The sequence below is a fragment of the Palaemon carinicauda genome, chromosome 7, assembly GCF_036898095.1.
Source record: "Palaemon carinicauda isolate YSFRI2023 chromosome 7, ASM3689809v2, whole genome shotgun sequence".
NCBI lineage: Eukaryota > Metazoa > Arthropoda > Malacostraca > Decapoda > Palaemonidae > Palaemon > Palaemon carinicauda.
In genome coordinates, this window is record NC_090731.1 from 130,716,896 (window position 1) to 130,739,395 (window position 22,500).

General features: G+C 37.9%; 1 protein-coding gene across 1 annotated transcript in view; it reads left to right on the forward strand.

Annotated features, from left to right (window-relative positions):
- LOC137644005 (guanine nucleotide-binding protein G(s) subunit alpha-like) overlaps positions 1 to 22,500 on the forward strand; it is a 49,026-nt gene that overhangs the window by 23,414 nt on the left and 3,112 nt on the right. Inside the window, exons 4-9 of the mRNA XM_068376871.1 lie at positions 1,279 to 1,376; positions 2,556 to 2,610; positions 3,241 to 3,387; positions 10,496 to 10,626; positions 11,938 to 12,068; positions 12,453 to 12,517. Of these exons, the coding sequence (XP_068232972.1) occupies positions 1,279 to 1,376; positions 2,556 to 2,610; positions 3,241 to 3,387; positions 10,496 to 10,626; positions 11,938 to 12,068; positions 12,453 to 12,517 (627 nt within the window). The remainder of the gene's footprint in view (positions 1 to 1,278; positions 1,377 to 2,555; positions 2,611 to 3,240; positions 3,388 to 10,495; positions 10,627 to 11,937; positions 12,069 to 12,452; positions 12,518 to 22,500) is intronic.

Below are 22,500 nucleotides of genomic sequence, written 5' to 3' on the forward strand. Positions count from 1 at the left end.
CTTTCAACATCATCTCTCTTGATATACAGTATATCAATATATCTTGGATTTTATTGTATTGAAAACAAACAAGAATAAAAGCATTTATAGGATATCGTTTTGAGAAATGGTGGCAATAGAAACGGAGATGAAATGTTTGACAGTCCAATTGGTTAGATATGATAGGTCACACTTCAAACAATGATGGAGAGCTATTTTACGTGGCTTATTCACGTCAAGAAAATTGTTGCCGTTTGCGTTTGCGTTACTAGGATACGTCCATTGATGTTGAGGACTCCTCTGTTAATGGAAACCAATTGCAGTTGACTTGAACTCAGTCCCAGATAATGAATCCTTACAGATTCCTTTGAAAAACATTCAATTTCAATGTGCACAAAGATGAGTTCGTTGTTATACTACAGTGATCTACTCACGGGCCTATAAAACAAATCATGGTACTCTGTCGGTCTCAGATCTTTGTAGTTTTAGCTAAAGTTGAGTGCTGCTGTAGTTGTCAGAAGATACAGCTGGAGTGAGGCAAACAATAAAAAATAAAAACATTACGTAAACGGTAACATACGGTAGTTATTTTGAGTAACAGGTACTTAGAGAATGCAAATCATAAGTGATATGATGTATACATTGCACTAAGCTGAGAAAAAAAATCATCATATAGTGAATTCAAGAAATTACAAAGCTTTAGATTTGGATTTGAAAAGACGAACGAAAGATACAGACCATGCATAGTGAAGACGTCATAAATTGCGGCTATATAAATATTCAGTCTGTTGGCAATAAGACCATTAAAATTAGAGAATTGCTAAATGAGAAATGTTTCTACACTTTACCGATATCTGTAGCATGGCTAAACGAATTTGACAAAGGTAAGGATAGCTTTTCGTGAAAAGATGAAATACTGATTACAAGAAATTTACCTGAGAAAATGATTTAATTTGATTAAAGAATATCTAACTATGGCCCCACTTTGTCTTATTTATTTCTCTTTGACACACACACACACACACACACACACACACACACACACACACATATATATATATATATATATATATATATATATATATATATATATATATATATATATATATATAGATAGATAGATAGATAGATATATAATATATATATATATATATATATATATATATATATATATATATATATATATATATATATATATATATATATATATATAGTGCACACAAAAGCACAGGCGCTTCCATAAACGTGCGCGCGCATCTACACTTTCTCTTTCATTTCCAAACCTATTAAACTTTACAGGAATTCTACAGTCACGTCGAGAAACTTTGGAGGGATCGGGCAGTTCAGGAGGTTTATTCAAGGCATAACGAATTTCAGCTCATTGACTGTTCGAAATAGTGAGTATTTGACAGTTTCACATAATGTAAAAAGAATTGAGTGGTTAGTCATTATCATTTTGTTAGTTTTAGAATTTACTTTATTTGTATGTGAGGTGCTATTATTATTATTATTATTATTATTATTATTATTATTATTATCACTTGCTAAGCTACAACCCTAGGTGGGAAAGCAGGATGCTATAACATAACCCAGGGACTCCAACAGGGAAAGTAGCTCAGTGAGGAAAGGAAACAAGGAAAAGTAAAATAAATAATAAGTGCAAATGTTTCTCATGTATATTTATTTCTACTTAATCTGTGTATATAGAATTGTCCTTCATTTCCAAAAGAAAAATTATTCTATTGGAAAGTTAATACTTATCTTTACAATTTCTGTAATAACACTACAATAAATTGGGCGGCTGGATGAGTTCAGTTTTAAAAACAAATTATAACAAAATAAATTTCCCCAAATTCTGAGACTACAAACGCTTTATTTTACAATAAATAAAGCATATGGCTTCGAGATTATCTGATCACAGGCTTTCGTTAACAGCTATTCGCCATATCATATCCAGCTTCTTTCCTCTATTTGTATCAATAATGATTTCTCAAACTATTGTACATATTACGAATAAATAAAAAAAAAGAAATCTTATACTTGGTGGCAAACTTGTGTGTTTTAATCATAAAATCGTGATATTTAGTGAGAGGTGAAGAAGATACAGTCTTCTCAGACCTTGTTTAGATGGAGAGAGAATACCACAAACGGCTTTATCATTTAATAATGAATTCATCCACTGCATTCAATCAAGAAAACAGTCAGTCATTTTACTATCTGTTGAAAGTGATACCAAGTGGTTTGTACAGCTTAGAAAAGATTTCCATCTTTGAAGAAAAGCATAAGCATTATTATTATTATTATTATTATTATTATTATTATTATTATTATTATTATTATTATTATTATTATTATTATTATTATTATTCAAGTTACAACCCTAGAGGGAAAAGCATGATGTTATAGGCCCAAGGGCTCCAGGAAGGAACTATAGCCCCGTGAGGAGAGGAAATAAGGAAATAAACTACATGAGAAGTAATGATTAGTTACTATAATATATCTTAAGATTAGTAACCTGCTAATAACCATTATCTATGGAAATAAAATGTTTAATGTAATGTTTCTTTGTTTTACAGTTTTCTTGACAAAGTGGAAGTGGTGAGACTTCCGGATTACGAGCCCTCTATACAGGTAGGTCTATAGGCGTAATAAAGACGTAACTTTTTTTCACCGTTTATTTCAGAAGTTAGATCTTTATATTTATACTATACTGTTAAAAATTTGCATTAAAAAACTACGGTAAATGCCTGGCAACATTTATTCCAGGATTTTTACCGTTTTTAAAAAGGGATATTTTGACGTAATGGAGTGATATAAGATATAAGAACAAAGTACAGGTATAGTAAAATTACGGTAGCCTATATTTTACTGAAATACGGATGAGAAAATACATTTTTTCGGAGAATTTCCGATTAAAGTTAGGGATTTTTTAACAGCGTATTTAAAAATAGCTTGAAGGTATATCACTTTAGATCTTGATAAGATCTCAAACACATACACACAGTTGGGCATCATATTCTGCCAAAAAAATTACAGAGAATGGAGAAAAACAAATAAGATTTGTGTAGTCCTTGGCCTAGCTACCGAAAACTAATTAAAATCTCTATGAATAACCTTGGAGTAATTTTACGAAGTTTGTATATCTAACAAGTCGCGAAAAGGAAGCAACAGGAACGAAAATATCTAAAAATGTCTCTACCAGATTTAAGATATATTGAATTTTAGTCATTATGCTTGAATGACATTTCTCTTTTGTTTCAGGACATCCTTCATAGCAGACGACGCACCACAGACATTCAAAAGATTGAATTTGAGGTTAAAGTTCCCAGGAAGTATGGCGGAGGGACCCTTAATTTCTGGGTGTTCGATGTCGGAGGTCAACGAGGAGAACGGAAGAAATGGATACAGGTAAAGAAACATTTATAATAAACTAGAATATCATTTCAGAAAATCATTGATATTATAATGGACGACAACCATTTACTCAAAATTAGTCTATTTGGCGTCGTTATTTTTTTATACTCTTTCAATTTTTCTCCGATGTGGTGGACTGCGAAAACATCCCGTATTTGATGAGATTTATGTACAGTACCTCAGACACCTTAAAGAATATTTGAATCAATTAAGTTAACATTTCAATCACTGATGGTCCCGCCATAAACTGAGAAAACGACATATACTGGAAAAGTAGAGGAAAACATCTACTAGTAATCAAATCAACACAAGTATCAACTAAAATCACCGACAGGAAAAATGAGGTCAAAATACCACTCAAAGATACACCAATTCTTAATACGAGATCAACTTCAAATGGAAATTTTGCAAATTTCGCTGAAAACAGGATTAGAGACAAAACAGTAAATAAGATTAAGAATAATGGCTGCTGACACCGAAACTAGAACCATTTTAGAATTAGAAACAACACTAATGATATGCAATGTATTCAGTGATGAAGACGATGTAGTTGATTAATGTTTTGATTCATAGGAATCGTTGTTTGAATAGAATTAGCAATGTACAGGAAAACATAAGTCTGTTATTCAAGAAAATCGCAGTAGGTGGGACTATCTATTTCATGCTGAAATGTAATGCTAAAGTTCGGAGAGCTCCTTGTGATGATGGTGACAAAGTTATGTTGCGATAGGACACATCAGCATGCGTAATAGGTACCAAGCAATCACCTGCTTCCACTGTCAATGGAATGGACATTTTGATAAAGACTGTAAGTTCAAGACTGATAATAAAATCTGCGGGAAATAATTGACACCAAGGAGTGTAACTCCCAAGTGGTAAAATGCATAAACTGCACTAAGTTGAGAAAACAAAATGACCATATGGTGAATTCAAGAAATTGCAGAGGTTTAGATTTGGAATTGACGAGACTAGTAGAAATTACGGTTCATGGATACTAAGGACATCATAGATTGCGGCTGCGTAGATATTTAATCTGTTGGTAATAAGACAATTCAAATTAGAGAACTGATCACCGAGAATCAATGGAAAGTTTTTAAGAGTTCAGTATGCCCATTTAGATGATTGACATGGCAAAAACGAAATTGGTTATCTGTGCAGATTTTAATCTTAGAATGGATGACGCACCAAACCGTGATGCTTCAGACTTATGGGAGTTATGGAAATTATATCAAGTGCTTAATAACGTTAATTGTGCAACACCTTTAACTGAACATAGCCTGAGCTGGAACTAGTTTTGAGTGTTGGAATGAATAGCATTGTATTAGATATTAGTGTGGAAGAGAAAGAGAAGTGCACTTTTTCTCCAGTGCACAAGCTTATAACTATTAGATTACCTTTACAGAGAATGCAGTGCTAATCATCATCATCATCATCATTATCTCCTTCTACGCCTATTGACGCAAAGGGCCTTGGTTAGATTTTGCCAGTCGTCTCTATCTTGAGCTTTTAAATCAATATTTCTCCATTCATTATTTCATACTTCACGCGCCCTAATCCTTAGCCATGCCTGGCTCTTCCAACTCTTCTAGTGCCTTGTGGAACCTATTTCAAAGTTTGGTCGCTTGGGAGTGCGAATATGTAACTCGAGTAATCTCTCTTAGCCTACAGTTTCATTTCTAATCCTGTCCTGCCATTTAACTCCCAATATCCTTCTTAGGGCTTTGTTTTCAAATCTACAAAATCTGTTGGATTTTGTTACATTGTCATACCACCACTCATATCCATACATCTCATTAAACTGATATATAGTCTGATTTTTATGTAATTTAAGACGTTTTGATTTCCAAATTTTACTTAACTTAGCTATTGTCTGATTTTCTCTTTTCCCTCTTTCATTAAACTCGAATTCTAAAGATCCTGTATTAGAGATCATAGTGCTAAAATGCTAAAGCTTTAAGAATATATAAAATTTATCTCTTTGCGTTATTATTGATGAAGTCTCAAAGAAAATAAAATATATGATGTTATCAATATTTCCTTTAGTCAAGACAACCAGCGTTTACTTAGGCTCTGTAAGTCTTAATTACCTTATAACCATATGTGAAAGGACGAATAGAAATTAATATGGTATGTATCAATTGAAGGAAAAGACTTTAACTGTGAAGGATAAATCTTCTTGGTTTGATGGGGAGACTAGATAAAAACAAGAAAAAAAAAAGGTGGTGTCTGCTAAAATTAAGTACATGGATAGAATACAAAAGTGTAAAGTGTCAATATAATTACATATTAAGGAGGAAAAATAATGAATAGTATAGAAAAATCCAGAAGCCGAAACAGACATGAATAAGTTACCTAATTTCCTAAATGGTGTAATGGAAAATGTAAACGAAAAAGGCCATAGCGACCAAGAACTGCCTGATAATTTTCTGGAATTCTTTAAAAACAAAATAGAAAATATAATTGGGGCTTTTGCAGATATTTCATGTCAGATTAGTGTACCAGAATCACAGATAAGATTAACGAGATTTAATATTACAATGTAAAACAAAAGATGAAGTCATCAGGGGTATTATGGCCGACATAATTGCAAGAATAGTAAATACTATTATGATGAGTGCAGGCATCCTAAATCTGAGAAAGTGGCCACAGTTAAACTGTTTCTGAAAATTGCCCTAGATTATCAGGACTTTATTTAATACAAAGCTATTACATACAAAGATAACCTCCAATTAGATATCTGAAAGACTGAAGATATTAAAGCTTTCAAGAAGAAACTGGCGATGATATCGAGTTTACCCGTCGATTTCTTAAGGTACGTATTGACTCTCATAAGGGTGTCCGACATTGCGCTGGTTCAATATTAAAGTCAATAGAATTTTCACCCATAAACGATCATTTAAATATATGTTAAAACCCATATCATATATCAATTATAATATATATCTCCCAAACATCCAACTGCCTTTCGCTCCTTATCTTCTAATTTCTTTACATCAAGAAACCGCGTTACTCCTTAAACATTCAAACCACAACCACACCATTAAATAACGCCTAGCTGCTTATTACTCAAGTCCTCTCCCTTTCGTTGTTGTTTTTCCAATCTTCATATCCTATGCTTTGTGTATTCTTTTCAAACCTTGTACAGTTTTCAGTCATACCTCTTGAAAATAAGTATGGCCACTCATTTTTTTCTTGGAATTTCTCTTTTATTACAAGTGTTTTTATGAGTGTTATAATTGCTAAGGATAGCAGTTAGTTGCAGGTTTTCAAATAATTACTCGCTTTTATACAAATTAATTTTTTTAATAATTTTATATTTTGCTACTAAACAACACTTTAAGCAAAAATCGTAAGGTGGATTGTTCCTACACGTCATACAAACCTTTGTCCTTTGATGAAGGACATCGTTTCAGCACGAGCTGGAATATGTTGAAGTTGGTTTGAGTGAGCGGTTATCCAAGTGGTATGGGAGTTGGGCGAGGAGCTCAACCCCCTTTCCAGTCAGAGAAACCTTACATTCGTTCCAACTTTCGTCGTGTACGGATATGTAGACAGCTTCTTGAAAATAACCTGTCAAATTAATTAGTCATTATTTACAGGAAGTGAATGGTCATCTAAGATGGAGTGGAGGCAATAAGTTTGTGTTTGTAGGGGGAGGGAGGATTCTGCATCCAGTTTATGGCTACACCGGCTCTTGATCCTCACACTCTCTGTGCCTCTTGTGGGGGGTCATGACTGTTTGCAGTCATGCCTGTGTCTTGAGTCTAGGCAGTGGCTTCTGGTGCAGTGACACACATACGCACTGAAGGGTAGGAAACATGCAAAACATTCTTCGGGGTCGGCCTGGGCAATGTCCAAGAAAACTCCAGTGAAGTAGTTCACTGCTTCTGTCTCCGAAGGGGGTGATATTGCTGCTGTTGCACCTATGCATACGCCCCTGGATAGGTCCACAGGGAGTACGCTGCAGGTGTCAGGAGGACTCGGATCTACATTGGTTGAGCTTTTAAGTTTCGTTGGTGCCTGGTGAACCCCTTGTGTTCATCGCTCCCCTTCGGTGGCTGGGGATTCTTGACTTTGACCATACAGGCTGCTGACAATGAGTTTGATCTAAGGAAGGCTTGGTCCTCCTTCAGCCTTTCAGATAGGCTCTCTATGACTTTGTTGAGGGCGTTGGTAGCTATGGCTACCTCTCCCCTAGTACCCCCAGTGCATTTATTGTCTCAAGTGTCACAGGTGACACCAGTGGTGAAAAGGCATTGTGGTTTCCCCATTGTCAGTTGGCCCAGTGGTCCCCTCCTTAAAAAAAATAAAAAAATAAAATAAAAATAAAGGGTAAGTGTGGTAAGGTAGCCTCCATCCCAGTAGGAAAGGTGCTGGAATCAGGAGTCATGGCCTCAGCGGACAGTAAAAGAAAGAAAAGTGTTGCCCTTACACCCTGTGTTACCCGAATCCCTGACTAAGGCCAATGATTCCCACCCCTTCCTCTGTATCCATCACCCCAACCCTTGTGGTCTCTACATTTTCTGTTATCAAAAAAAGCTTCTTGCCCTGTGGGGCTCCCAGTGATCAATCTGTTTGCCGTGTGGCTGAACAGGAAACTTCCTGTGTTCTGCTCTACATATATAAATATGCAGTCATAGAAACATACCTGATATATATTTATGTATGTGTGTATATATAATATATATGGGTGTCATAGAAGGGGTATTTCTCTAGTTGGAGCAACTCTAACACATATCGTGGATTTCCTTTCCTAGTCTTCCTTAACTGGGAGAAGTGTCCAGGTTGTGGTTGTCAAAGGCAACTGCTCGACCTTGAGTATGGTTTTTCAGCTCGAAGAGCTTAGACCTCCTCTCTTCCTGGGAGTGGTCTATGTTTGTGAGGAACTTTGATCAGTCTTGCCCACCCTAGGATCTTGGTCGCCTGGAGTGGTATGGTACCTTGGTCCAGAAGGATTTTACGAGTACTCCATTCAATCCTTTGAGGTCATCAAACTGGGATCTGACTCTCAAAACTTTTTCTACTAGCCTCAGCAACAGCGAGGAGATTTGATGGGTTGGATGGTCTCTCTTATGCTGCCACCTTCCGTTTGGTGCCAGGTTTCTTGGCCAAAACCCAGAACCCAGCAGCACAGGGCCTCAGATTCAAGTCCTCCTCCATCCCCTCCCTGCAGTAGGTGTTGGGAGGGGATTGAAAAGAAATACTCGTGTCCCATGAGGGTACTACAGTGCTCTCTGGAAAGGTCCTGACACTCAGGCCTGAGTGTCGGAGACTTCATGAGCACTAGCATATCCAAGAAAGACATGTCAAGGAACATGATCTCTTTCTGACTTCGTGAGACGATCCGTAAAGCTTACATCTCGACTGACGAGAGAGTTGAGGCACCAGTGAGGACTAGAACTTGCATAGGTTGCCAGGGGTATTGGCTTCACCCTCACTTTCAGGAGGAATCTGTCAGTGGGCCAAGTTTTGAAGGGTGGTCTCTGGAAGAGGCAGACAACCTTCACAGCCTTTTGTTTGTAGGAGTTTATCCCCATGTACCTTGACACCTTTATGCTTGTGAACCAGCCCAGCTCCCTCACTGGACAAGGATGCATCTTGTCTATAGTAATGTGTTGATGTAAATCTGGATTGAATAGTAGTACTGTATAACTGCCCCTTCTTCATTCTTCTTTCCCAACCCCGGGACAATGCGGTCAAGACATTGCAAGCTGGTCAGACTAGAATAGATGCTGGTAAGTTTGACTTTAGAGCACCATTCTTTAAATTTGAGGAAGTAACTCTGTCCATCTTTCTGTAAGTTGTGGTAGCCCGGTTGGTTTTATGCCAACCCATTAACCATTAAAATTGGTACCTGATTCTGACTTCCCCTACGGGATAAAGAGTTTCAGTGTTGCTCAAGTACATGTATCCATGTCCAACTCAAGGCCTATCAGTCTTTCATCCATATGATAGACAGATAGGGGGTGGAGGTGGTCCTTGCTTCGTGCCCATTCAGTTAGAATATTGATCACTTTCAGGGAATAAATTTAACCTTCCAGTTTTGTTCCAGATGACTTCCAGCCCACCATAAAAACTTGAGTCCTATAGTACAACTTCCATCTTCAATCACACCCCTCTCAGTCCTGGGCCGAAAAGTAAGTCTTCTCTGACTGGAAAAGGGGCGGGGCTTCTCGGCTTGGTCCCTAACCAGTTAGATAACCGCATGTTATCCAACTTTAACGACCGATTCAAGCTCGTGCTGAAACGATAGGTTTGTAAACGCTAGGATATATACAAGTCACCTTAAAAAATATTGATATTAATATCTCATTTATGAATAAGTTTATTTCTTTATGAAGCCTCGATGATGGGAAAGGATTTCCGAAACTTTTGTTTTGTATACCATAAAGAAGAAATGATTTCAAGTCTTTATGTTTTCTTCTCTCTCTCTCTCTCTCTCTCTCTCTCTCTCTCTCTCTCTCTCTCTCTCTCTCTCTCTCTCTCTCTCTCTCTCTCTCTCTCTATATATATATATATATATATATATATATATATATATATATATATATATATATATATATATATCCCTTTCTGAGTGGGGATACCTTAACGTGGTGTAAGAATTTGTATATCGACAAGGTTAAACAAAGCTGTACTAGTCTGGGTCATCCATACTCGGTTGGTTTGCTGTAAGCGATCAGAGTAAAATCTCCTATCACCTATCCGCACTGGATAGCGTGTTTGTTAAAACTAGCCAAACCCAAGGGATGAATTGACATATCCGAGGCCTTTATCCTGCAGTGGACTAGAAACGGCTGCATTTGTTGTTTATATATATATATATATATATATATATATATATATATATATATATATATATATATATATATATATATATATGTGTATATATGTATATATATGAGAGAGAGAGAGAGAGAGAGAGAGAGAGAAGAGAGAGAGAGAGAGAGAGAGAGAGAGAGAGAGAGTGTATGTATATGTCTGTGTTTTATTCTTTATGATGAGGTTTACATTTTTTCTTCATACGTACACAAATTCGTATGCTCATCATATAAAAATTTTTATATCTATTTATTTCATCTTAACCCTCTCTCTCTCCTAGGTATTTGATGGCATCCAGGCGGTGCTGTTTTTAGTAGCCTCAAGTTGTTTTGATTCTGTCATAGAAGAGGACGAGGAAACGAATCGCCTTCAAGAGGCTATCAACATCTTCAAAAGTGTCTGGGCTTCAAGGTCTGGCAAACTTTAGCTTTGATTAGGTTCACTTCTTGATAGATTAGCTTTTGTTTCCTTCATTTACAGATGAACTATCATATATGGTTCGCATATTTTCTTATTTATTTGTTACTATGTATGTTCCTTATTTTCCTTTTCATCTGTTATGCTAATTGGCTCCTTGAAAAACTTATTGATGCTTTGCATATTGCTTAAATCATCTTATTTCTAAATGAAAAAAAATGAGTAAGTAAATAGAGGTCTCATTGTATTTTTATCAGAAATAACTGATTGAGTTAGTTACTATTCTCTGTTAAGTGAACTAGTCTATTTCCTGCCGGGAGACTGAAATAATAACTTTCACCACAGATTCCTATTCAAGATCAATTATTAACATGATTTCGTAATTCAACCAATGTCAGTGATGCTCAAGTGACTGACGGTATTCTTCTTCTTCTTCTTCTTCTTCTTCTTCTTCTTCTTCTTCTTCTTCTTCTTCTTCTTCTTCTTCTTCTTCTTCTTCTTATACAAATAATCTACTTACATATTTAGTGGTTGTACCATTTTGTGACGACCATTAATTGAATTGGTTATTTGAAACATAAACATCAACAATTAGTAACAAAACGTCAGTTTATACATACACTGCACCAACCACTACAATTTTGACCAAACTCAAGATTTTAGGACGATAATGCCCTTTGGTACCACAATGGCCTTCATTACGCCAACCCAAAATTATCAGTCTCTTATTACCTTATAAAATTTCCAAATTATAAGCTTTTACAATAGAGATTCTTTTTTATTCATATCAAAAGACTAAATCATCTGTGGTGTCTTCATCCACGCTAACCTCTTTGATATAATTTTGTCTTGTCTATATACTTGTCCAAAATTTCATAATCTTAAACCTATTACTTTACATTACTAGGCTTCCACCTTTGTTATTTTATTTATAAAACCCAATTTCCATTTTCTAAAAAATACTGGGCTTAGAGTTTCCTTTAACTTCAACTATCGTATCAGTGGACACTTCTCTTCTCAATCTTCTAAACTTTTTATTGAATCCTACTTTACCTTTTCTCACATATTTTAGTTTGTAATTTTTAGATTCCATGTATCAAACGAATCAATTACTTACATTCTTATTCTATCAAGGTTCATATTCATAACTTCCATTTACCTTAATAATCTTGCTTATTCTTAATGCTTATTGTCTTTGGAATTTTTCTTCATTATCACAGATTAATGATATGCCATCTTTAAATATATGCTGGTTCAAGTTACATTTAAAACCTAAATTCTAAAGATCCTTTTTTTTCTCTATAGATTTCTGAAGGATTCTGGCTTCATCGTGTTTCTTAACAAGCAAGACATCCTGCGGGAGAAAATAGTCCACCAGCAGAAATCTATAGCAAAATATTTCCCAGAATATGAGGACTATAAACTAGACAGCAGAGGTGAGATGATCTGAGCATGGTTTGTTCAAGGTATTATTAGATATGATTAAAGCTATATTACCATAGATTTATAAGGGCGATAAAATATGGCATGTTTCCTCATTTGAACATTTTTTTTTAATCAGTTCTAAAAGTAGGCTAACCTTGGGAAAGGTGCGTTGGATAATTCTCGTTTTACATTCCATAAAAGTTCTTACACAGGAATAAATTATTTTACCATGATAAATAAACCTTTAATTTCTTTCGCAAGATTTTTTTCTATTAGTTTTTCATTACAATTTGCAATATCTTTGAATATATCATTTTTAATTTCTGTGAAGTGATCAGGACAAGGAGTAAGATTTTCTATACGATCAAGCATTTGTTATTTATCATCGGTTTCAGATCGAATCCCCGACGAAGATGAAGAATACCTCAGAACAAGATGTTTCATCCGAGACAAATTCACAGTAAGTAGTCCAAAGTTGATCAGTGACATATAACATCCCTCCCTTTATAACTCTTATAGGCTTTCCTGAAATGCAGATTTTATTCCGTTTATTTAACTTATTGTTTCAGAACGTACTTGGAAAAAAATTACTATATGGTCCAGGAAATGAGCGATTTTCATGGTTAATAATTTTTTGTTTTAATAATATTTTTTTAAATGTATTGTCTTATGAACAAATTTCGTGCATGCATCTTATATGCACTTCTTGAATAATTAGTAATGCTACTCCATTATACTCTGCCAAACTTTCTAAGATCAGTAGGGTGGGGTCAGGTAGAAATTACAGATTTGTCAGGTCCTTCAAATACTTCCCGCCAGAGATAATCCATCTTGGGAAGATTTGCCTAAGAGCTCCGGAGTCGAGGGAAAAGGATTGCTTCTTAAATATACCCGTTTATTTGTTTCTTTTTCATTCCCAATTCTATGTACTCATTCCTATATATGTATTATTTCCATATACTGTATTTTCTTTCATCAGTCTTTGTATTAATGGTTAAAGTAATTACTGCAGTATAAGCTATCGGTATTATATGTAGCATCTTGTAATTCACTAATCTTTTGAAGGAATACGAAAAAGTTGTTAATCTATTTATTTCTCACTAACACAGGAATCATTAAATTTCTTCAAATCGTATGAACACACATATACAAACCTTGGATATATCATTTACTTTATATAGTATTAAGGCCATTTATTAGTAAACCATGCTTATAATAACATATACACTCATACAAACACAATTTTTTGGACAAATAGGCCTCCTATTAAAGTATATGTGCATCTGTCCTCGCAAAAGTGCTTCCACTTCTCCTTCTATGGTCCGATGTATGAGTTTAGTACTCTGTGCTCAAGACTCTATACTGCTCCTCATTTGTTCATTCAGATGTCCACCTTGGTAGTAGCTTACACCAAATTGCAAGGGATAAGCCTCTGGATGTATCTTAACAGATGGCTGATCATGGTCTCCTTCGTGAGGCAGTTTCTACAGGATCGGGTATAACCTTTTGCTTTTGTCACAATCTGGGGATTGTGATAAACAAGAAAAAGTCTAATCGCTTACCCAAGGCGAGGTTGAAGTACTTCGGCATGCTGGTAGATATGGCAGCAGCGAGAGTCTGTTAGTCAGTCACAACAACAAGCCAAAGGAGGTACCGTATCTGTTTCTGTCTAAGACAGAATTACCAGTTTGCGCTGATATTCTTCTTGGCTACCTTTCCTCGCTGGAGAAGCTCTTTCCTCAAGTTAGCGCCTCCACCAGAGGTCTCTTAACCTGGTGCTTGAAGAGTCACTACTCAGCCTTCATGGATCTCTCATCCCTTCCCGAGCCAGCAAGACAGGAGGCTAAAATCACTGACTACAACACCACATGCACTTACTGCACAGTATCTACAACGTTTGGAGCGCTATCGGGAGGCTAAAATCACTGTCTAATTATCTTACCTGTTGGCTGGATGAGAAACCCTCACAGGGGAGTCCTACTTGACTGTACCTCCAGACATGCAACTGTGCTCAGACACACTGAAAGAGGGGATGGGTACACACATAAAGGACCTGGTCGTCTCGGGGGTTTGATCAGAAGAAGCATCTAATCATTGATGTCATGTGAGGCTAGCAGCGTTATAGAGCTGCGAGCATACCAAAAATGTTGAGGAGGCTTTCAGTGATGTTGTTGTGACATTCCCATAGTGGCTTACGTGTAGTAAGGAGGCACGTTTCCGTGCCCACTCTGTGAGCTAATGCAGCAGATGCAAATCAGAACATCTTTCTATGTTGTAGAGTTGTCAGTCAAGTACATTCATGGCAAGCAAAATGGACTCGCAGACACACTTGGTTGCCAGGGGAGGGTTGTACATTTCTACACTCCTGCTTAATGGAGAGGCTTTTGGTTTGTGGCGTTTTCTGATGATCGACCTATTTGCTACATGGCTAAATGGGAAGCTCCCCGTGTTTTCTCTTTAAAGTCCAAACCCATGGGCCATGTTTGAAATCACCTTCCAATACCAATGAGATTACATGGATGGTTATGCCTTTCCCCCATTTAACTGTGTTCCTTCTGCTAATCTACTGTCCACTCCGAAATGGCTTCATGTCTTATTATAGCCTGTTCTGCCCTGTTGAGATCAAGAGAGGATTCCCTATGACCATCGCTTTCCCCAGTAAAAGTGGGTCATCCTCTGGAATTAATATCATAGAAGGGATTCTTCTCGTGTCGTATCATCTCTAGAGCAGATTACGAATTTCCTAGTCTTCCTTCATCAAGAGAAGCTTCTCACAATTGCTGCTGTCAAGGCTACTGCTCAGCCTTGAGCATGTTCTATCGACAGAAGAGGATAGATTTCTCATAGGAGTTGTCTATGCTCGCGAGGAGCTGTGGACAAACTTGCTCATCCTAGGACCTTCGGCCCCGGGGGGGTGATGTGTTCCTTGTTTTCAAGGCTCTTAATTGCACCCAGTTGAACCTTTGAGAAAGCAATCCATCAAGGTTCTGACTAAAGTCTGTCTCTGCTGCCCTAGTATTGGTGAAAATTTTAGACAAGTTACACAGTCTCTCTCACCTAATCTCCCATGCTGAGAGGTTGGAAGAGCTACCTTAGTTTGGTGCCAGGTTGCGCAATCGGAATTCAGACCTTGGTGGGACAATACCCAAGGTTTGAACCCTTCTCCATCCCATCTTTATGTAAAAAGTTGGATGGCAAGGAGAGGAGGGGCTTTTGTGGCCCGTTAGGGTTCTGTGAGGCTCTCGGAAAGACACAACCCCTTAGACTTGAGGGTCAGTGACTCTTCCTTAAGACTGTCAGAACCAAGAAAGCAGTGCTGGGCAACACCGTATTTTTCATGCGATGATCTGTAATACATATGCCTTGACTGCTGAGAGGATTGAGGTACCAGCTAGGGCCAGAACTTCAAAACCAGGAGTTATGTCCAACCTTATCTAAAAGAGGAGTCTTGTAGTTGGCCAGGTGTTGAAGGTTTGGGTGTGTATACATCAGACCACCTTCATGGCCTTTATTACTATTATTATTAATAGCTAAGCTACAACCCAAGTTGGAAAAGCAGGATGCTATAAGCCTAAGGGCTTCAACATGGGAAAATAGCCCAATGAGGAAAGGAATTAAGGAAATAAACAAACTATATCAGAAGTAATGAACAATTGAAATAAAATATTTTAAAAACAGTAACAACATTAAAACAGATCCTTCATACATATAAAAAGACTTATGCCACCCTATTCAACATAAAAACATTTGCTAATCTACAGGAGTACCCATAAATTCTTTGATGTCTTTGCACTTGGTCGTCTGGTGGCTGCTCAAAAGTCCATGAGCCAGACCCAAGAATTGTACGGATTGGTACCACCTGGGGTGGCAAAATGTCTGTGTTTCCTTGATAGGTATATATCCATAGATGAAAAAAAAGTTTAAAGCCAAGCTTTGAGGACTAGTTTAGTGCTAGTAATCACCTCGTAAAGATCTACGAATGGTCCCAATATGGGATCCTAAATTTTGGGGTAGGGGAAATATAAATTGCAATATCTTTTGAAGTGATGGTCCAATTGCTACGCATGACCACTCAAAATAATGGGAATTTTATGTTCTACAAAATTATATATCATATTTGCCCATATGCTAATGAAGTAGGTCACTAGAGGTTAAAAGGTCACAAGATTTTTCCCTTGCCTAAAATCAATAGCGCTGTTCAAAAAATCACCCCAGATACTGAACCAATGAGAATTTCTCCACTGAAATGGGCTCAGATTGAAGATAATAAGTGTCCAAATCCATTTTATGCCTAGAAATGTTAAATTTATTTGTATCTGAGGTATGATACTTAACTGTATTTGACAATTTTTTTTAGAAGCCCATTTTTAGCCAGAGAAGAAACAAAATTAAATTACTCAATCTTCTGATCATTTAGTATGCATGTTTTGCTGAAATCTGTTTTTAACCATTAAAATATTGCACTATGCATAAACTATGTTACATTTTGTCAGGTTTACAAGGGACGAAGTCATTCGACAGCCCTGTAACCCATGTCAAACAGCATGATGTCAAAATGCCATAGCCCCCAGTACCAGAGGAGATGAAAGATGGGGCAGCCTTCATACCATGCTCTGTGAAAACCTTCTTGAGGATGCTGTTGGCAGGTGAATCGGACCCCTCAGCTCCTGTATCGGATCGATTACAAAGGCTCATTGAATCAGTTGGGCAAGACCTCGTGTATGATATAATGTGTGCAAAGGTAATGCCTCCTAAACACATCCTCCTGCCATATGCTGTCAAATCCCTAACTGGTTGTGTTGAGATCATTCGCCTCTTAAACCGAAGTGGTCATGGTGTTTCTTACTCAAAACTTGAAGAGATTGACACAGCTCTGTGTATTCATAAGATGGTGTTGAACGAAAGATGTGTTGCCATACCAAGAGTTATCCAGCCTAATGTTCAAGTGACATTGGCATATGTCAACATTGATAGGAGGGAGGAGACACTGAGCGGAGGAGGGACATCACACCGAGTTAACGGCATCATTGCACAGCCCAGGGTGTTTGGACCACAACCCCTCATACAGCATCAAATAAATGAAGAGAACCGAAAACATCGGACCATAGAGATTGAGGAAACTCTTCCTTCCATCTACATTGCTGGAAAACGTGTTGGACCTCCTCTTCGTGGATATGTGGAAATGGATGACCAGACAATGAATCATGAAGTGAAAAAGAAAACTCTGCTTTGGTTGCTCATTCGTGCACATTGTGTTTCAAACTAAACTGTGGGGAGCTGGACAGGCTTCAACATTCAAGTCCGTGATGAAGTAGAGATCACCCCTGATGAAGTTGGTTATTTTACCCACAATAAATGCCCCTACCACTTTGTTGTCTACTGTCCATGATGTGTTGTGCCAGTGTCAACTAATCAGATCACTAGGTCTTAGTAGCATTATCGTTGTGTTTGACCAAGCACTATATTCCAAAGCAACTGAAATAATTTGGAAGCAGAGAGATACATTTTCAGAAGTCGTTCCTCGGATGGGCACATTTCACACCCTGTGTACACTCTTAAGCATCATTGGTAAACGATTCCAAGATGCTGGGTTGAGAGATCTTTGCATTGAATCAGGTGTCATTGCTGAGGGGTCAGTAGAAAAGCTACTTTTGGGAAAACAGCACAATCGATCAGTTAGGTTCCACAAACTACTGTATGAAAGGGTTCTTAGAAATACATGGAGAATATGAAATTGCCATTCAAAACTTGGTCAACTCATTTTCCCAAGATATATGCCGGGAGACCTTCACAGAGACACTGAGCACCCAAGCATTTTTGTCACTGGCTGAACGTTTAGAAGCATACAAAGAGAGTCTGCACCAGGATCGAGGGGATCTAGCATCATTTTGGATGTCATACTTGGACATGGTAGACATCATGTTGAACATGCTGCGAGCTTCTAGAGAAGGAAATTAGTGTTTCCATCTGTCTGCTATCAAAGACATGATACCATGGTCTTTTGCATATAATAAGCACAACTATGCCCGGTATCTTAGCACATATTACGCAGAGATGACAAACCTGTCATTAGAGCGCCCAGATGCCGTGGAGCACCTCTGGAACGGTGGGTTTTTCATTCAAATTGGACCTGCCAATCCATTTGGAAGGATTCCTGTGGATCAGGCCATTGAGGAGATAGTGAATAAAGACACCCAGATACCAGGAGGGACAAAAGGTTTCAGCCTCAGGCCAAGTGCAGTTAGTACACAGATACTACCTGACTGCAGAGTACAGAAGTTCATTTCTTGGTTTAATGAAAAGTGCACTGGGGAGTAGCCAACCATTTTGCCACCCTGATCTCACTGCATTACGGATAAAGAACGATGAAAGGGCAGTATCAATGTTGGTCAGCATGTTGGATGAAAACTGGACAAATCCATTCGGTGTCCCCTCTGAGCTAATCAGCCTCTCCACAGGAATGATCGCTCCTGACAACATTGCAAAAGATATTTTAGGGGCCAAGGTTAAGGGAACTTTAGCATTTAAAGAATTTTACAATGAAAGGCTTGATATCAGCGCCACCGAGAGTTTTTTTTGACCCACTAAAGAAACTGAAGCTGAAAACATTTAGTGATATCAAAATGAAGAGTTCTGTGAAAACACAGGGACGGAGTGTCATCATATCTGCTGACAGAAACCTGTTTGCAAAAATGACGCTCATTGGACAGACCAGAAAGCTGGACATGAGGAATGTGCTGTCCTATCATATTGGTCCTATACCTTGGTCATTAGCAAACCCTGAAGGCACCCTGCGAAAGACCAATAAGGCACAGCTCTCCAAACGTCTGAGAAAGGATCTTTCACCAGCCGATACCATCCCGTCTAATTCAGTTTGCATCATTGATGGAATGGCCGTTGTACAGAAAATAATGGCCAACACCACAAATGTCTCTTTTGGAGAAGCTTCCAAGTCCATCTTCTCTGCGATCCTGAGGGAGGGGAGAGTTAAGTGCCGAATTGATGTTGTATTCGACGTATACAAAGGAAACTCCATTAAGAATGCTGAGCGGGTGAAAAGAGGGTCTGAGGGTGCTATGACGTTTGGTAAGATTGTATCTGGCCACAGTTTGAAGCAGTGGAAGAATTTTCTACATAATGAAAACAACAAGACCCAACTGACTGAGTTTCTTGTTGATGAATGGAGCAATGATCAAAGTCTACGATAAAGGCTGGACAAGAAAGAGCTTTTCCTGACACATGGAGATCACTGCATACGAGTTACAAAAGACTCAGTCTCTGACATTCAAGATCTATAGAGTAGTCAGAAGGAGGCAGACACCAGGCTACTTCTACATGCAGAGAACTGTGGCAGGTCTGGTCTGGCAGCTGTTGTCATCGTATCACCAGACACTGATGTCTTTCTTTTGGCTATGGCTTTTACACCAAAGTTAGCATGCCATGTATATTTCAAAGTGGGCTCAAAGATGCGTATTGAATATATAGACGTTAAGAAGGCTTCAGATCTTCTCGGTCTCGAAAAATGAGCCTGCCTTCTTGGTCTCCACTCATTCACAGGTTGTGACACTGTGAGCAGCTTTGCCAGCAAGGGCAAAGTCTCAGCTCTCCGTCTTCTAAATGATAAAGACCACATGACAACCCTGCAATCATTAGGCCAATCATGGGACCTATCGAACCAAGCAATTAAACAACTAGAGCCACTAACATGTTCCTTTTATAGTGCCAGGACAACAATTAACAGCATAAATGAGTTGCGTTTCTCCATTTTTTGTTCAACTGCCACCATGTGCATCTTCCTTGTCAATCACTGCAAGAGAGCCAACTATCAGTGTGCCTTCTGGAAAAGAAGTTTGGAAAGGAATCCAGATATTCCTTCTCCAGTTGGCCATGGGTGACAGGTAGATGAAGGAGAGTTAGTGATCGACTGGGGCGACGCACCACCTGCCCGAGGCTGTCATGGAGTTGATCACCTGCAACTGTCAAAAGCAGTGCTTGGAGGTGAGTTGTTCGTGCCTACAGAACAGAATGAGGTGCACATACCTTTGCAAGTTACAGACATGTAGCAACATGAAGGAAGAGGAGGAGGAGGAGCAGGGGACTATTGAATTTGAAGGCTCATCTGATGATGACGACACTGATGAAGAACGAGATAAAAAAAGTTTACTGATTCAAAGAGGCCGAAAAATATCCTAGGAGCATGACTTTAGGGTAGGAGATAAGTAGGCCTACAAATGCAAAAAAAATTGTTTGCAAGTATCAACATTTTTGTATTTGTTGAAAGATGGGTCCTCATATTCTTATGTTTTGTTCTGTCAGATAGAAGTAACATGCATTTCCAAAGTTAAGTGGTGTATGTGCTTGACCTTGACCCCAGGGAATTGACCTTTAAATGTCAAAATAGTCCTAGAGGAAATCAACTAATTCTGACATGATTTTTGCCCTTGGTGGGGAAAATCTGTTTGTAAAATTGCATGAACGTGCAACAAATTGTCATCTTTATGTTTGCAGGTGTTTCATTAAAAAAATGGCCTTTTCCAAATATGTGTCAAATACCGTTAAGTACCATACCTCAGATATATATAATTATAACACTTTTAGGCATAAAATGGAGTTGGACACTTATCTTCTATCTAAGCTCATTTCAGTAGAAAAATTCCCATTGGCGCAGTAGCTGGGGAGATTTTTTGAACAGAGGTACAGATTTTATGCAAGGGGAACATTTTATGACCTTTTGACCTCTAGTGACCTACTTTATTGGCATATTGGAAAAAATTATGTATAATTTTGTAGAACATAAAATTCCCAACATTTTGAGTGGTAACTTGTAGATATTGGACCATTACTTTAAAAGATATTGCAATTTAAATTTCCCCTACCCCAAAATTTTGTATCCCATATTGGGACCATTCGTAGATCTTCATGAGGTGATTATTAGCATTAAGCTACTGCTCTAACCTTGGCTTCAAACTTTTTTTTCATCTATGGATATATACCTATTAAGAAAACACAGTGACCTTTTGCCACCCCAGGTGGTACCAATATCTGGTCTGGCTCATGGACTACAAGTAGTGTAGCAAGCCAAGCTCCCGTGTGGGAGGGCAAGTACCTTGTCTATGGTAACGTATAGAGGTACTGTAAGTCAGGAATGAAGGCAGACTGACTAGTTCTTCTCCTACAGTCTGTCTGGCCTTCTCCTGGGGATGAATTGGTCGAAGCATTACTCGATGGATCTGATTTGATGCTGGTAAAGTATACTTCTCTGAGCTCCATTCTTTAGATACTATGGAAGTTCTCCAATTTCCCTGGACAAGGCGTAGGATGGCGGAATATATAACAACTCGTTGGTCATCATATACCAGGTATATTAATCAGGATTGCTATACCTTTGGGGGAATGGATCCTTCCTTTTGACCATGCACCAAGCTTCTTGGACAGCCTATTCATCCCAATGATAGACAGATAAGGAGGGGGTGGTGTTGCTGGAGTAATTTCCCTCACTCACGTACAGGACCAGGTAGATTAACCTTTCTAGGTAAGAAAAAATACAGTTCGGTTCTAGCGTGACTTACGTCCACCAGTTAGTGGGCTTCTCTTTTTAAAGGACGAAAGATTTGCATACTCACCAAAACATTTTTTTTTTCAAGTAATTTGTAGTTTTCTTAGCTATGCAAACCGTAGGATTAAAGTTAAACTTTTCACCTCAACTGCCCCTCTCCACCCTGAGCCAAAAAGTCATAAGTGAAGAACTTTTGACAGGTGGCAGGGGGACTCATTGCCCTCACTCTCACTATCTTTCGTTTACTACCTCATAAATAATTTCAATTGCCATTCCAGTTCACTGAAAGTACATTCCCTTACTTAAACCACCCAGGTTTGAAGAGCTAGAATAAATACAAATTACATAGAATTCTTTTATATTACATCTTGGCTTCTTCAGGCCTCTTTTCTTAGTCATAGATCTTTTCAATCTCATCGTATAGAATATGGTTCTTCCTGCGAAAGAATCTCTTCATAGGCCATTGGTTTCTAGTTTATATTTCACTTTAGTATATCTTTACCTTTTCTCTGTTTATCTAAATTCATTTGTTATTCCATTCTTAAACGCCACTGCTCGATTTCTCTTTACATTGTCCTTCAAGATAAGTTTTCCATCTATTCTTGAATTTGCTCGTCTTGCATAAAACCGCTGTCTGTTCATCCTTTATTTGTTCAGTCTGGCAAAATCTATGACTAAGTACGTTATTAGCCCTTGCTATCCTTTGTAGGATTCTCTCTCCTCTAGTATTTTCATGTCCCATATCATGCTGGTGCCTTTGGCTTGCTACTGTTCCTTTCATATCTTTCTCTGCTTCTTTGCAGATCATTTCGTTCACCACAAACTTATTTTCATTTCAGGGATTCCAACACAATAGAATTTCATCAGAATTCTCTCCAGCTCTTAAA